The sequence below is a fragment of the Budorcas taxicolor genome, chromosome 6, assembly GCF_023091745.1.
Source record: "Budorcas taxicolor isolate Tak-1 chromosome 6, Takin1.1, whole genome shotgun sequence".
Classification (NCBI taxonomy): domain Eukaryota; kingdom Metazoa; phylum Chordata; class Mammalia; order Artiodactyla; family Bovidae; genus Budorcas; species Budorcas taxicolor.
The window spans coordinates 66,829,140-66,844,862 of NC_068915.1; the positions used below are offsets into that span (position 1 = coordinate 66,829,140).

The following is a 15,723-nucleotide window of genomic DNA, read 5'->3' on the forward strand; positions in this document are numbered from 1 at the left end:
GACTTTACTTCTTTATGACTTTCAGTTACTGGTTTTCTCTTTGCCCTGTGGAAGTACAGAGAAAAACTGCTCTTCCAGTCATGGCCCAGTAGCATTTGCAGGGGGCTGTGGTGCACACTCAGGGCCCTCACACCACCAGGTGCCCCAACTATTCTTCACATGAACAGATTCTGAATCACTATTCTGGCCCTTTTTCTCTAGACATACTTATAATTGTTTTGTTTCTGCTCCATAAATGAACCTTAGGTCTAAGATTTTCAACTCAAGGTGACCTAAGGTCTTTTTTAACTGATGCATATGAGTCAATATTAAAAGAAAAGCACTGAACCACCAAGCCAACCCTCAAGTATAATCTAGTATTTCCTGATCCAGAAGGAAACTAAATCATCTTTGATACCATACAACTCAATGTAAAACTGTAATTATTTAACATATATAGAATGGTTTAGGCATGAATTTTCAGGAACATATCAATTATAAAAAGCAATCCCCAACTACTGTCAAAGTACTTTGAATTCCCATTGACCCAGACATTTAGGAGAGCTCCCTAATGGAAGAGTTTATTTATTGATACATTCATTCCAGCAAATATTTATTGAGTGCCTACTATAAGCTAGGCACTGCTCTGGACATTGGCTATACAACAATGCAGAAAGTCATAAGTTCTCTGCCACTGTGGGGCTTATAAAGTTAGACAGAGGACATACAGACAAGTGAAAAGGGACACAGCCAGGCTGCAGTGAAAGACAATAGAACCACCAAGGGTGACCAGAGAAGATTTCTGTGGAGATGTCTTTTGAGGAGAGGACATAGTTCAAGGAGATAGATCCAACCTGATGAAGGGAGAAGTACGTGCAAAGGAAGATGGGAAAAGGTTGTCATTTTTGAGAAAGATCAGTGTCGCCGTGGTAGGGTTGATGACACCAGAGAAGCAAGAAAGTCTTGAAAAGCCACAGCCGGAAGTTGAGCTTGTAATCTAAGTCTAAGGGAAAACCTTTGAAAGGGTAGGGGCAGGAGAATGACATCACCTAATTTGTGTTTTTATTTTTTCCCCTTTCAGTCTTATTTAGACACAACTGACATAGAGCACTGCATACGTTTAGAATATACAGCTAATGATTACCACAATAGACTTAGAAAACATCTATCATTTCATACAGATACAAAATTAAGTAAATAGAAAAAAATTCCTTGTGATGAGAACTCATAGGATTTACTCTCTTAACAACTTCCATATAACATACAATAGTGCTAATTGTGTTTTTAAATTGTCACTTTGGCAGCAAAGAGGAAAATGAATTAGAAGATAAAAAGAATGAGAAAAATATGCAAATTTTGTATCTCTGAAGGAGGTGAAGAAGTTTATACCCTTCCAGAAACTCACATACCATCTTTGACTATCACGTCAATAATAATACTATTTACAGTTAAAAATAATAATTTACTTATTATTTAATAATACTACTTTTTATGGAGAACTTACTGTGTGCTAGAGTATACAGAGCATGTATGAGCACTGTGTATAAATCACTCTTTTTGATACACACACACAAACCCTTGTTCAGTCACCCAGTCATATCTGACTCCTTGTGACCCCATGGACTGCAGCACACCAGGCCTCTCTGTCCCTCACCATCTCCCAAAGTTTGCCGAAGTTCATGTCTATTCCATCAGTGATGCCATATAGGTCTCCTTCTGCTGTCAACCTTTCCCAGCATCAGGGACTTCTCCAATGAGTTGTCCATTCACATCAGAGGACCAAAATACTGAAGCTTCAGCATCGGTCCTTCCAATGAATATTCAGGGTTGATTTCCCTTAAGATTGACTGGTTTGATCTCCTTGCTGTCCAAGGGACTCTCAGGAGTCTTCTTCAGCACCACAGTTGGAAGGCACCAATTCTCCAGCTCTCTGCCTTCTTTACAGTCCAGCTCTCACAACCACACATGACCACTGGAAAGACCACTGCTTTGACTGTATGGACCTTTGTTGGCAGAGTAACATCTCTGCTTCTCAACACACTGCCTATGTTTGTCATAGCTTTCCTGTCAAGAAGCAAATGTCTTCTGATTTCATGGCTGCCATCAGCATCTGCAGGGATTTTAGAGCCTAGGAAGAGGAAATGTCACTACTTCCATGGGCAGAAAGTGAAGAGGAACTAAAAAGCCTCTTGATGAAAGTGAAAGAGGAGAGTGAAAAAGTTGGCTTAAAGCTCAACATTCAGAAAACGAAGATCATGGCATCCGGTCCCATCACTTCATGGGAAATAGATGGGGAAACAGTAAAAACAGTGTCAGACTTTATTTTTGGGGGCTCCAAAATCACTGCAGATGGTGATTGCAGCCATGAAATTAAAAGACGCTTACTCCTTGGAAGAAAAGTTATGAGCAACCTAGATAGCATATTCAAAAGCAGAGACATTACTTTGCCGACAAAGGTCTATCTAGTCAAGGCTATGGTTTTTCCTGTGGTCATGTATGGATGTGAGAGTTGGACTGTGAAGAAGGCTGAGCGCCAAAGAATTGATGCTTTTGAACTGTGGTGTTGGAGAAGACTCTTGAGAGTCCCTTGGACTGCAAGGAGATTCAACCAGTCCATTCTGAAGGAGATCAGCTCTGGGATTTCTTTGCAAGGACTGATGCTAAAGCTGAAACTCCACTACTTTGGCCACCTCATGTGAAGAGTTGACTCATTGGAAAAGACTCTGATGCTGGGAGGGATTGGGGGCAGGAGGAGAAGGGGACGACCGAGGATGAGATGGCTGGATGGCATCACTGACTCAATGGACGTGAGTCTGAGTGAACTCCGGGAGTTGGTGATGGACAGGGAGGCCTGGCGTGCTGTGATTCATGGGGTCGCAAAGAGTCGGACACGACTGAGCGACTGAACTGAACTGAATGGGACCAGATGCCATGATCTTAGTTTTTTTAATATTTATTTTTAAGTTGACTCTTTTACTCTCCTCCTTCACCCTCATCAAGAGGCTCTTTAGTTCTTCACTTTCTGCCATTAGGGTGGTATCATCCACATATCTGAGGTTGTTGATGTTTTTGCCACCAGTCTTGATTCCAGCTTGTAACTCATCCAGCCCAGCACTTCTCATGATGTGCTCAGCGTATAGATTAAACAAACAGGGTGACAGCAGACAGCCCTGCCGTACTCCTTTCTCAATCTTGAACCAATCAGTTGTTCCATACAGTGTTCTGATTATTGCTTCTTGACGTACATACAAGATTCTCAGGAGACAGGTAAGATGATCTGGTATTCCCATCTCCTTAAGAGCTTTCCACAGTTTATTATGATCCACACAGTCAAAGGCTTTGGCATAGTAGATGAAACAGAGGTAGATGTGTCTGGAATTCCTTAGCTTTCTCTGTGATACAGCAAATGTTCACAATTTGATTTCTGGTTCCTCTTCCTTTTCTAAACCCAGCTTGGACATCTGAAGTTCTTGGTTGACATAATGCTGAAGCCTAGCATGCAAGATTTTAAGGATGACCCTACTAACAAGGGAGATGGGTGAAATTGTCCGATGGTTAGCACATTCTTTAGTGCTAACCTTCTTGGGAATTGGGATGAGGATTGATCTTTTCAAGTCCTGTGGCCACTCATGGGTCTTCCAGATTTGCTGACTTGACGAATGCAATGCAACTAAAAGGTGGGAATTATCACTTTCACTAAACAGGAGAGGAAACTGAAGGTCAGAAAGGTCAACTGAAGTGCCAAAACCTTATAGCTGCACATTGGCAGGGCTGTGGTTTAAGTCAGGTTTCGTCTGTCCCCAGACTTTCAAGTGCATTCTCTGCATTTGCCAGATTAAGTTCTCTGATGTCCAGGGAACATATTATTTATTCAGGGGAAAGCATAGTGCTTTTAAAGAAGTTCGTTTGAGAAACCTCCCTCAACCCCTTCCACAAAGCTATGAAACTTGAATACATGGCAGAAAACTATCCTATACATCCCAGGTTTGAGATATAAGCTTTCTTTAGTCCCTAGTTATGTGGATAAATAAATATTTTTTTCATATGATTTATCTATTTTCACGACTAAAATATGTATAACAGAAACTGACATATTTCATACTTTTTTGGACAAATTCAATTAGGTCTGGCGTGAGAAATATTGACTCCAAAATTGATGTATTAGCTAAACTTTGATTGGGACATGATGACTCAGGTATTGCGCTAAATACTTTATAAAGTGAAATAACTCAATCATGTCTGACTCTTTGCAACCCCATGGACTGTAGCCTACCAGGCTCCTCCATCCATGGGATTTTCCAGGCAAGAGTACTGGAGTGGGTTGCCATTTCCGTCTCCAGGAGATCTTCCCAACCCAGGGATCGAACCCAGGGATCAAACCCAGGTCTCCTGCATTGCAGGCAGACGCTTTACCGTCTGAGCCACCAGGGAAGCACAAATACTTTATATGAATTGTCTTAATCAAAAAGCAAAAAACGTGGAACACTTCACAAATTTGCAAGTCATCCTTGTGTAGGCTCAAGTGGTAAAGAATCTGCCTGTAAAGCAGGAGACTCAGAATTGATCCCTGGGGTAAGGGATGATTTCCTGGAGGAGGAAATGACAACCCACTCCAATATTCTTGCCTGAAGAATCCCATGGACAGAGGGGTTTGCAGTGCTATACAGTCCGTGGGGTTGCAAAGAGTCAGACACAACTAAAGCGACTTAGCCCCTTGGGTAGGAACCATGTTCATCCTCACCGTATCATTTGAATATGGTATACGAGCTACCAAAATAAACAGTAAATAAGAATTATTTCCTTTCTACAGATGTTAAAAATATCTGCTAAGGATGGAGAGGCAAATCAGCACTCCAGAGGAAAAAATCAATAGCAAATATCCCATTTTTTAATGTTAAGAATTTATTTCATGAGCAAAGTTCCTCTGCAAAGTACTAGAAGGTGTAAGTGAGGTAATGAAGACTAGCAGGATCTCCTGGGTGTCTTCTAGAAACAAAGCCAAGGCTGCACCTTTCAGGCCATTAACCCTGCTTCAGCTTTGTAAAGTCATAGGCCTATTATTTCAGCCCTGTAGGAAAGGGTGATGGTTATATATCAAAAGCATGTGGCTGCAATGGCTGCCTCCTCTTCCAAACACAGAGACTTAAAGTGTGTCAAAAGTCATCCAGAAACAGCTGTCATTCTACTGGCCTAGGAACTGCTCATTTCTCTCTACCAACTTTCTGATATTTTTAAGCTATTCCTTCTAAGTCACATAATATTAGAGCTACCTAAATCATTTATCAGCCAAATCTCTATACCTTGAGATATATTTTATTGAATCAATATAACTATGGATTATTCTGTGTTATAAGGTATCCTTTAATTATCCTGTATTATAGTCCCTGATACACACATTTATTCTTTAGTAAATGAAACTATTAATGAAACTGTTCAATTAAACTGTTAAGTTTAATTGTTATAGAGTAAGTTCATTGCTATATAATATAGCTGAGTATAGTTGAGATCTTAAAGGGACAGGTTAAAAAATGTACTACTTATATATCACAGTCGATGTTTTAAAATTTAACTCTAAATATTATTAAGTATCTGTCTTCTCTAGGATAGAATAAAAGCAATTTTCTATTATTTGAATCCCTGGAGAAGGGAATGGCTACCCACTCTGGTATTCTTGCCTGGAGAATCCCATGGACAGAGAAGTCTCATAGAGTCCATGGGGCTGCAAAGAGTCGGACATGATTGAGTGAGCACACGTTATTTGAATAGTAGAGAAAATCAGTAAAACAAATGATCCAAAATAGTGAAATATAAAAAAATATTTGATATATAATAGGATAAGAATTATTTTGTATGTTTTACCTTTCTGAACTGATTGTGCTTATTACATTTAGCTTGCGGGTCTCATGCACACTGGTCTGAAAGTACAATTAGAAAAGTAAATATAATACAATAATAAGTGTTATAAAAAGTAGGAGAAGTCCCCAAAAGATACCTGAAAATTGACTATAAATTATTATCCATTATAACAGAGAAAATGGAAAACTCTTACATGAGAGCATTTCTCAGGATGAACTAGGTCAGGAGAAAAACAAATTTTACCTAAATGTGCCCTGCAGACTCTGAGCAGCTTAACTAGAATATTACAACTGATTTAGCTGGAGTAGAGATTGAATTATCATAAAAAGATGATCAAAATGAGTTTAAGAGTCTCCTGGAGGCTGAATGCACTCTCTCTCTTTGTTTTATTTACATACTCATGAGTCCATAGAGAAATTAAAGCAAAGAGATATAAGTGAAATTGTTGAAATTATGCAGAAACAGAATCCAACTCCAGCAACCTTGAGTATTCTACCTAATTTTCTTTCCATTCATACAGTATCTTCCATGTTTCCTGCAATCCTTCAATATCTAGCATATAGTAGAAATACTCTGTGCTCTCAGTATCATCAGTACTGCCTCTTCTTTTTGATCCACTGAGAGCTATTGCTGACTTTTACCGAGCTCTTCATAAAAGCTTCACACTGTCATTTAATCTTCACGTGAACTTTGTAAAGCATGATTATCTACATTTTACAGACGAGTAGGCTTAGACGCACAACTTCTAGCCTGTGTGTCGAATCAGTTCTGTTCAGTTCAGTCAGTCAGTCATGTCCGACTCTTTGCAATTCCATGAATCGCAGCATGCCAGGCCTCCCTGTTCATCACCAACTCCCAGAGTTCACTCAAACTCACGTCCATCGAGTCGGTGATGTCATTCAGCCATCTCATCCTCTGTCGTCCCCTTCTCCTCCTGCCCCCAATCCCTCCCAGCATCAGAGTCTTTTCCAATGAGTCAACTCTTTGCATGAGGTGGCCAAAGTACTGGAGTTTCAGCTTTAGCATCAGTCCTTCCAAAGAACACCCAGGAATGATCTCCTTTAGAATGGACTGGTTGGATCTCCTTGCAGTCCAAGGGACTCTCAGGAGTCTTCTCCAACAACACCGTTCAAAAGCATCAATTCTTCAGCGCTCAGCTTTCTTCACAGCCCAACTTTCACATCTATACATGACCACTGGAAAAACCATAGCCATGGTGGCCCCCAAAAGACATGGCCAGGTCTTAACCTTGGGAACCTATGAATATGGCCTTATTTGGGAAAAAAGGGCCTTTGCAGATATAAAGATCTGGTGATGATGAGATCATCTTGGCTTATCTGCATGCGTAAGCCCTAAGTCCAGTGACAAGTGTCTCCAAAAGGCAAACAAAGATACACAGAGAAGAAGGCAATGTGAAGATGGAGACAGAGACTGGAGTGACATGGCCACAAGTCAAGAATGCTTGAAACCACTGGAAACTGGCAAAGAAAGGAAACGCATTCTCTCCCTGGAACCCCCAGAGGGAGCACAGCCCAGACAGATTTTGGACTTCTAGCTTCTAGAACTGTGAGAGAGTAAATTTCTGTTTAAAACACCCAGCCTGTAGTAATTTGTTACAGTCACCCTAGGAAATTAAAGTAACCACCACCAGGTTATAATGCCACTGTTCTAGGAACATAACAGATAGTTCTCTGCCACTATTACAAAGTTTGACTCTTAAGAAAGACCTAACAGAGTTTCTCTCTTTATTATGCAAGCATTCTCTGCAAATGAGTCTTTCAAGGAAACATTTTCCTGAAAGCTGTGTCTGTTAACAGTGCTTGCATACTTACTTCTACAATTTAGAATCTATTGTTTCTTCTCTACTTGGTTTTTATTTTATGGTAATGTAGGCTTTTTCCAGTTAAAATAATAAATACCTTTGTTATACTCAAAACATTCTTTATACATTAAATTGGTACAAATAACATAAAACCTATTTGAATTTAAAAATACAATTCATTCTCTCATTACTACCCTGACAAGTTTCTAACATTAATTCAGAAAATAATTGATGTAATATAAGATTATGTACTTAACAATGCTTTGAAATTTAAAAAGCTGTATACAATTTCAAATATTCCATAACATATTGATTTACTTTGATAGAAAATTATTTAATATAATATTGAAATTACACTATTTCAAAATAAATAAGGCATAGGGGTATAATGTAAACAAGGAGACTATGGTAAATAATACCACATTGCATGTCTGAAAGTTGTTAAGAGAGAAGATCTTAAAAGTTTTCATCAGAAAAAAAAAAACAACCTGTTAACTATGTGTAGTGGTGGATGTTAACTAGACTTACTGTTGTGATCACTTTACAACACACACATATATTGCTTCAGGTGGTACACCCAGAACTAATGTCACATGTCCATATATTTCCGTTAAAAAAAAAAATGAGCTTACAAAACACACGAACTCACATGTTCTCCCTCAGGGCCCCCCAAAGAAAATCATTTCTAATCCTACTTGACATCATGCTGGACAGCCTCTGACCCTCTGCTTCTATCCTTTGTCCTCCTCCTCAAACGCTCTGGGTTCAAGTGTTGACCATAAGAATCACCAGTGTCTTACCCAGATCGGATTTAAATGAGATTTGGGACTTCGGAGCTGATGATATTGGGATGAGATTTTGGATCTCATCTATTGTGCTCACATCAATTACTTGCCCTTGCCCAATGGTTGTGGGCAAGTGCAATTGGTGTGAGGCCTTGGCAGACAGGAAGGCAGGAGGAGAGTGAGGTCAGGGCGTTTATGCCCTCCTCTCTCTCCCTGCAGGACCAACTGGCTGGCAGTGTCCTTGCTCCTTGGTCTTAAGTGACAGCACTTGACTTGCTGGGAGACCCCTTGCCCGCAGCCCTCTCCAGGTCTGTCTGCTCCTTGACCATCCCTTGTTCTCGTAACCTTGCCCACACCTCCATAAATCCTCTCTTTTCCATCACCCTTTGAGTGTGCTGTCTTCTGCTGGAAGACCAAAACACTTACTGACTACTACGACTGATGGCGCCATAACCAGCCTGAATAATTTATTGCCATAAATAAAATTATCCCAGATTTTCCAAAAATGTCTACTTCAAAAGAATTACCACTGGCTATGACTGGTGTGGGGTTTTTTTCTTCCTTTAACAACAATCAAAACAAAAGGCGGTAGCTTGAGATGACTCTCAGACACTCCTGCTACCACTGACTCTTATCACTGAATGCTTTTGGTTCCAAAATACCTGTCAGCACCATCCCTGATGCACTTGGGAAAGGCCAGGTTGCAGCCAAAAAGCATGATATGTTGATAGCAACCGAGGCGATGGAGGTAGGTGAAGAATTTGAGGAACTTCTCCATTTCCATGCTTTTGACAATGGAGAGGGGAGATGTCAGCGTGGTGTAGTAGGGCAATATCTGACACTGGCTGTGGGTGATGTTCATGCAGGCACCTGGGAAGGTAAGAAAATTACATTGAGGAGAAGACACATAAGAATTATATATTTATAAGCTCATTTGATATGATAGGCTAATGTGTTCATACCATAAAATAAATCTGCAAGTCAGAATAATTATGGACGTACAATAAGACATATACATATATAGCAGCATTATTTACAATTGTCAAGATATGAAAGCAACCTAAGTGTCCATCAATACGAATGGATAAAAATGTAATATGTGTGTGTATATGTATATGTGTGTGTGTATATGTATATGTGTGTGTGTATATATATATATATACATATATATATATATAACTGAAACCTACTAAATCAACAAAAAGAAACATTTGAAATTTTGCCATTTGCAACAACATGGATGGATTTGGAGGGTACTGTGCTAAGTGAAATAAGTCAGAGAAAGACAAATGCTATATGATATCATGACATGTGGAATCTAAAAAATACAACAAACTAGTGAATATAACCAAAAGAAGCAGACTTACAGACACAGAGAACAAACTAGTGGTCACCAGTAAGAATGGAGTGGAATACAGGGGTAAGGGAGTGGCAGATACAATCTACTAGGTGTGAGATAGGCTACAGGATATATTGTATACACAGGGAATATAGCCAATATTTTGTAATAACTACAAATGGAGTGTACTCTTTAAATATCACATAACAAATTTTTCAGAAAAGAAAGAGAAAAGAAGTATGTTTGTGATCACAAAATCAAGCTGCTAATATTCACAGAGGGATAACATCTGTGTACTGGGAAAATGTGTGAAGAAAAACACTCTCACCTAGCCAGATGGCAATCACTATTCTAGATCACAGCTGGGCTGGGCAATATGTATCAAAAAATATGTATTTAAAAAATGCATATACTTTGACACTGTAGTATTTCTAAAAATTTATCATAAAAAAATCACAGTTGTGCACATGGATTTATCTACAGGGATCTTCATCTCTGTACAGCTTATACTTTAAAAAAATAGCAATCACCTAAACATTCAACAGAGGAAACTGGTTTAAAATATTATGGAACAAACAACAGAAAACTCAGTTACATGAAAGATGCTTTAGAAGACTATTAATCACATAGAATGATGTCTATAATAAGTAAAAGTTACTAATCACAAACTAATTGTTATACCATGATCCTGTTTTTTAAAATAGATGATTATCAAGAGTTTCCAGTCCTGCCCATGTCAACAGTTCAGGGTCAGCTCAGAGACTCTGACCTTATTTTCCTCCAAACTGGCGCTCCTGAGAAGGATCACTTCCATGGCTTTTTCTTCTCCTTCATGCTATAAATTTGCACGATTGGCCAAAAAATGAAGGGTGCATTTTTTTAGACTTCATCAAACTCATAATGCAAAATGGGAAATAAAGGAATCAGAAAGGAAGAAAAATCCAAACTAAAATATGTAGACAGAACACAAATAGGCATAAACATGCATTCAGCTTCACATGAGTGCCGAGGTAGGAGTTCTGGGCAAGTTTCACAAATATGACACTGAAGTCTTTCAGGAAGGAAGTTAAAATGCATTGGTGTGGGAGAGCATTACAAGCCAAAAGAAGGTACAGACAGTGGAGTTCAAAATGATACAATTCTATGTATGTGCTACAAGCAGAAAAGTTGGCTTACAAGAGGTAAGAGTAAATTTATGTCCATCCAAAATATGAAACAATTCATGAAAAATTCAGTATCAAGAAAACCGATTACAAATCAGGTTTGTGCCAGGCACCAAAACAAGTGCTCAGATCTCCTCGTTCAGAATGATCTCATTTCTATAACCCAGGAAAGTGATATCATTTCTGTATTACACACGAAGCCAGTTTTGGAAAAGCTAAGGTATCTGTTGAGGAGTGCACAGCTATTATGTGGAAATTCTAGATCTTCAAATTTATGTATTCTGAGTAACTTCCATTTGGAGCTACCTTAAGCTAACACAAAGAGGGTTATAATGTTAAAAACAGTTTTTAAAGAAGATAATTCCTAATGGCCTATGAAAGAAAGAGGCCAAAAAGCGTAAAATGATATACCACAAGATCCATATTTATATTCATAGATAATATCACATGGTATCCTTCATTTTATATTACATTATTTTCTTTAGGAGTCATCAGCTTTGGGGTGTATATACTTGATGACAAGCCATTTTGGATGAGATCATCAAAAGGTTCATTTATCCCACCAAGGCAAAGAAAACACAGAATACTGAGTGATCACTTAAAAAATACAAGATAATAAGGAAAATCATACTTTAGTTGGCTCTATCATGTTCATGACAGTGTGAGCTGTACAAAAGAAAAAAAAAGATTTTCTAATAGCAAATTCCTTTGGGAAAAGAGAAAAATGATAAACAATAGTCTGAAACCTTAACATATGTCTCAAAATAATTGGTATGGACAAAAATAATAATGTTTTATACTTATATAATAGTTTTATAGAGTTTTCCAAAGTAATCCTATTAGGATTATAAACTCTCATTATAGATGAAGGAACTAAAGTCCTCATAGATATGTAGGTAGATGGAAATGTGATAGATGGATGGACAGGATGGATAGACAAATAGGTAGCTAGGGACATAGACAAAAAGTGATTGGCAGGACACTCAGTAACTGAAGAGCCTCTTGAGGGTAAAAGAGGAGAGTGAAAAAGCTGGCTTAAAACTCAACATTCAAAAAACGAATATCATGGCATCAAGTCCCATCACTTCATGGCAAATAGAAGGGGAAAAAGTGGAAGCAGTGACAGATTTTTTTCTTGGGCTTCAAAATCACTGTGGATGGTGACTGCAGCGATGAAATTAAAAGGCGCTTGCTTCTTGGAAAGAAAGCTATGACAAACCTAGACAGCATATTAAAAAGCAAAGATATCACTTTGCCAACAAATGTCCGTCTAGTCAGAGCTCTGGTTTTTCCAGTGGTCATGTATGGATGTGAGAGTTAGATCATAAAGAAAGCTGAGCGCCAAACAACTGATGCTTTTGAACTGTGGTGTTGGAGAAGACTCTTGAGAGTCCCTTGGACTGCAAGGAGATCAAACCAGTTAATCCTAAAGGAAATCAATCCTGAATATTCGTTGGAAGAACTGATCCCGAAGCTGAAGCTCTAGTACTTTGGCCACCCGATACAGAGTCAGCTCATTGGGAAAGACCCTGATGCTGGGAAAGATTGAGGGCAGGAGGAGGAGTGGGTAACAGAGGATGAGATGGTTGGGTGGCATCACTGACTCAATGGATGTGAATTTGAGCAAACTCCGGGACATAGTGGAGGACAGCGAAGCCTGGCATGCTGTAGCTCCATGGGGCCACAAAGAGTCAGACACAACTTAGTAACAACAACAACAGTCAGTAACAACAACAACAGTCAGTAACAGAGGTGGGGCTGATACACAGGTCCTCCATCTCTCAGGCCAGCATTCATCCCTCTATACCACAGCTGTCAATAATACAACAAATGCCAAAGGAATTCAAAAGAGCAAGAACTCAATGTAGCGTGAATGACTAGGGAAGACTTAATGAAGAACAACTGGATTTGCTGATCAAAAATACCTGACAGAAACGATAAAAACAGGGTACTTACTAACGGTAGGGAAAAAATTACTACAAAGACAGAATCATAATTGCACGTGACACAGAATGACTAAAAACTTGAATCTGGGCAGAAAAGCACTCAACTGAGAATTTGCTAATAGCCAAAAAATATAAAAGGAAATTACTTTTTAAGACTCTTGATTTCAAGCCTTTTATATTCAAGAAATTGTATAAATTTCCTATCATCATCCCTTCTGCCTCAGTGTGCATGTCAAATGTTGTTTTTTCCCCAGAATGTTCTTGCCTTTGAAACATGTAATTCTAGTCTTGAATTTGTGCACATTCTCATGAGGGGCAAATGATTTTGCATAAGCCAACTACAAAATAGGCACCATGCAGAGTCATTTCTCTGAGGGGAAAGGAAGGGCACTTTTGGAAACGGATTCATTTATTGTTGCTGCTCTTCCAACTTGATTTTCATAAGGTAGAGAAAAGAGGGGAATGTTTGTTTTTCTTCCCTGGGTATTTACTACTGACTCCAGTAGAAATTAGAAGGCAAGGATGTTGCTGTGTAAGAATAGATAAAATAATACAATAAATAATTAACCATAGTGTTCCTATAGACATTATTATTCAATTAAATGTGTCTTTTAAATAATAGTTACTTTAAGTTGGTGAACTTGAGGAGGAAAACTTAGAAACAGATTTTAAGAGCAAAATTACTTCTTGATGCAATGTATTTCTGGTGAACCAGAAATATTTATTTTAATTAGTTCCTAAATTCTAAAACAGCATTGCCAATAAGGCATGATTTAATAACAAATTATCAAAGTATATGCTGATTAAAACACAGGTCCCAATTTGAGGGAAAAAATTTAATATGAAAAATAAAATGCTGCTTGTATTGAAGAAGATATTGATTTTTTTGTTTTCTTAATCAGACTCAATAGTTTCTAGATAAAACTGGGGCTTTCTCAACTCACATCACATTGCTAAAACTTCTAGTTACTGGAATGAGGAAAGAAAGATAGGTCTGCTTTAAAAGTTTTCCTTATGCTCATTTGGGAATTAGGATAAATTCTGTGTTGTCTACTTTTGGAATTAGGTAATGTGGAGCTAGAAATTCTTACTTATATGATTATTTTTAATGCAAAATTAACTTCAGAAAATTCTTGCACAGAATTTATTTCAGCAATGGGTTCTTTTTAAAAATCCCTTAAGACCAAACAAAGATCATATTTAAATAAAAGCAAAATAGTATCTAAACCATAATGATTATCACATAATAGTGTTATTTGACAGGAAAAATCTTCTTAAATTAAAAATAATAAAATGTCAACTTTCTAAAGTACTTTGCTGTCTTTTCTGGACCAAAGATAACCTTTTGTAGACACAAACTAACAAGAAACCTCAGTAACCTTTCTGACTTCCTATGTATGATTTCACATTTAATTGAAGGGCTACTGATAAGGATTCCATTGTATCAGAAGGGAATATTTTATCAGAGTTTGGCTTGGTTTGCCCTAACTTACTTATTTTACCTCATGAATTTTCTTTACAAGACTTCCTTGTGGATGCTTCAACATTTGTTTGTCTGACTTCCAGATCTTGAGGATTTGACAGGACTGTAAGGGCGAGTTCTCTACACACAGCCTGCTATAGTGATCTGGGAAGAAAGCCACGGCAGCACTGGCCCTCTTCACAAGTTTTCCTTTATCATTCCTTTCATCCAGTCTGTCATTAATTTTGTTGCTGTTTTCCCAGATGATAACTCTCATTCCTACCTCTGTAGTTTAAATTCTAGCTTTTTGTGGTTACATATGGCACTTTTACCTGCATATTTTTATCTCCACTATTTACTGAAAAACTGTAGCATTGTTTTCTGCCCTTTCATGTACTTTGCCCTCCTTACAAGTAACTCTGTTTCACAGCTGAGGAAACAAGGTTTGAGTAATTTTCCCATAAGATTCACATCACTAAACCTAAATATCCATCAACAGAGGAATGGATAAAGATGTAGTAATGTATACAGCGAAATATTACTCAGCTATAAAAAAGAATAGAGCTTCCATGGTGGCTCAGATAGTAAAGAAGCTGCCTGAAGTGCAGGAAACCCAGGTTTGATCCCTGGGTCAAGAGATCCCCTGGAGAAGAGAATGGCTACCCACTCCTGTATTCTTGCCTGGAGAATCTGATGGACAGAGGAGCCTGGTGGGATACAGTCCATGGAGTTGCAAAGAGTCTGACATGAATGAGCAACTAAATAAAAAAGAATAACGTCATCTGCAGCAACATGGATGGACCTAGAGATTATCATACTAAGTGAAGTACGTCACACAGAGAAAGACAAATATTATATGATATCACTTATACGTGGAATCTAAAGAAATGATGCAAATAATATTTACAAAACAGAAATAGACTCACATACCAAAGGGGAAAGCAAGAGGAGGAATAAATTAGGAGTTTGGGATTAACATATACACACTGCTGCTGCTGATGCTAAGTCACTTCAGTTGTGTCCAACTCTGTGCGCCCCCATAGACGGCAGCCCATCAGGCTTCCCCGTCCCTGGGATTCTCCAGGCAAGAACACTGGAGTGGGGTGCCATTTCCTTCTCCAATGCGTGAAAGTGGAAAGTGAAAATTGAAAGTGAAATCGCTCAGTCGTGTCCAACTCTTAGTGACCCCATGGACTGCAGCCTACCAGGCTCTTCCATCCTTCTCCAATATACACACTACTATACATAAAATAAATAAATAAGAAGGACCACCTATATGGCACAGGGAACTACATTCAATATCTTATAATAACATATAATGGAAGAGAATCTGAAAATATATATATATATATACACACACATACACACACA

At 38.3% G+C, this 15,723-nt stretch overlaps 1 protein-coding gene across 1 annotated transcript in view; it reads right to left on the reverse strand.

The window, feature by feature from the left end:
* CORIN (corin, serine peptidase) overlaps positions 1–15,723 on the reverse strand; it is a 304,969-nt gene that overhangs the window by 176,721 nt on the left and 112,525 nt on the right. Inside the window, 1 exon segment of the mRNA XM_052642198.1 lies at positions 9,105–9,312. Within this exon segment, the coding sequence (XP_052498158.1) occupies positions 9,105–9,312 (208 nt within the window).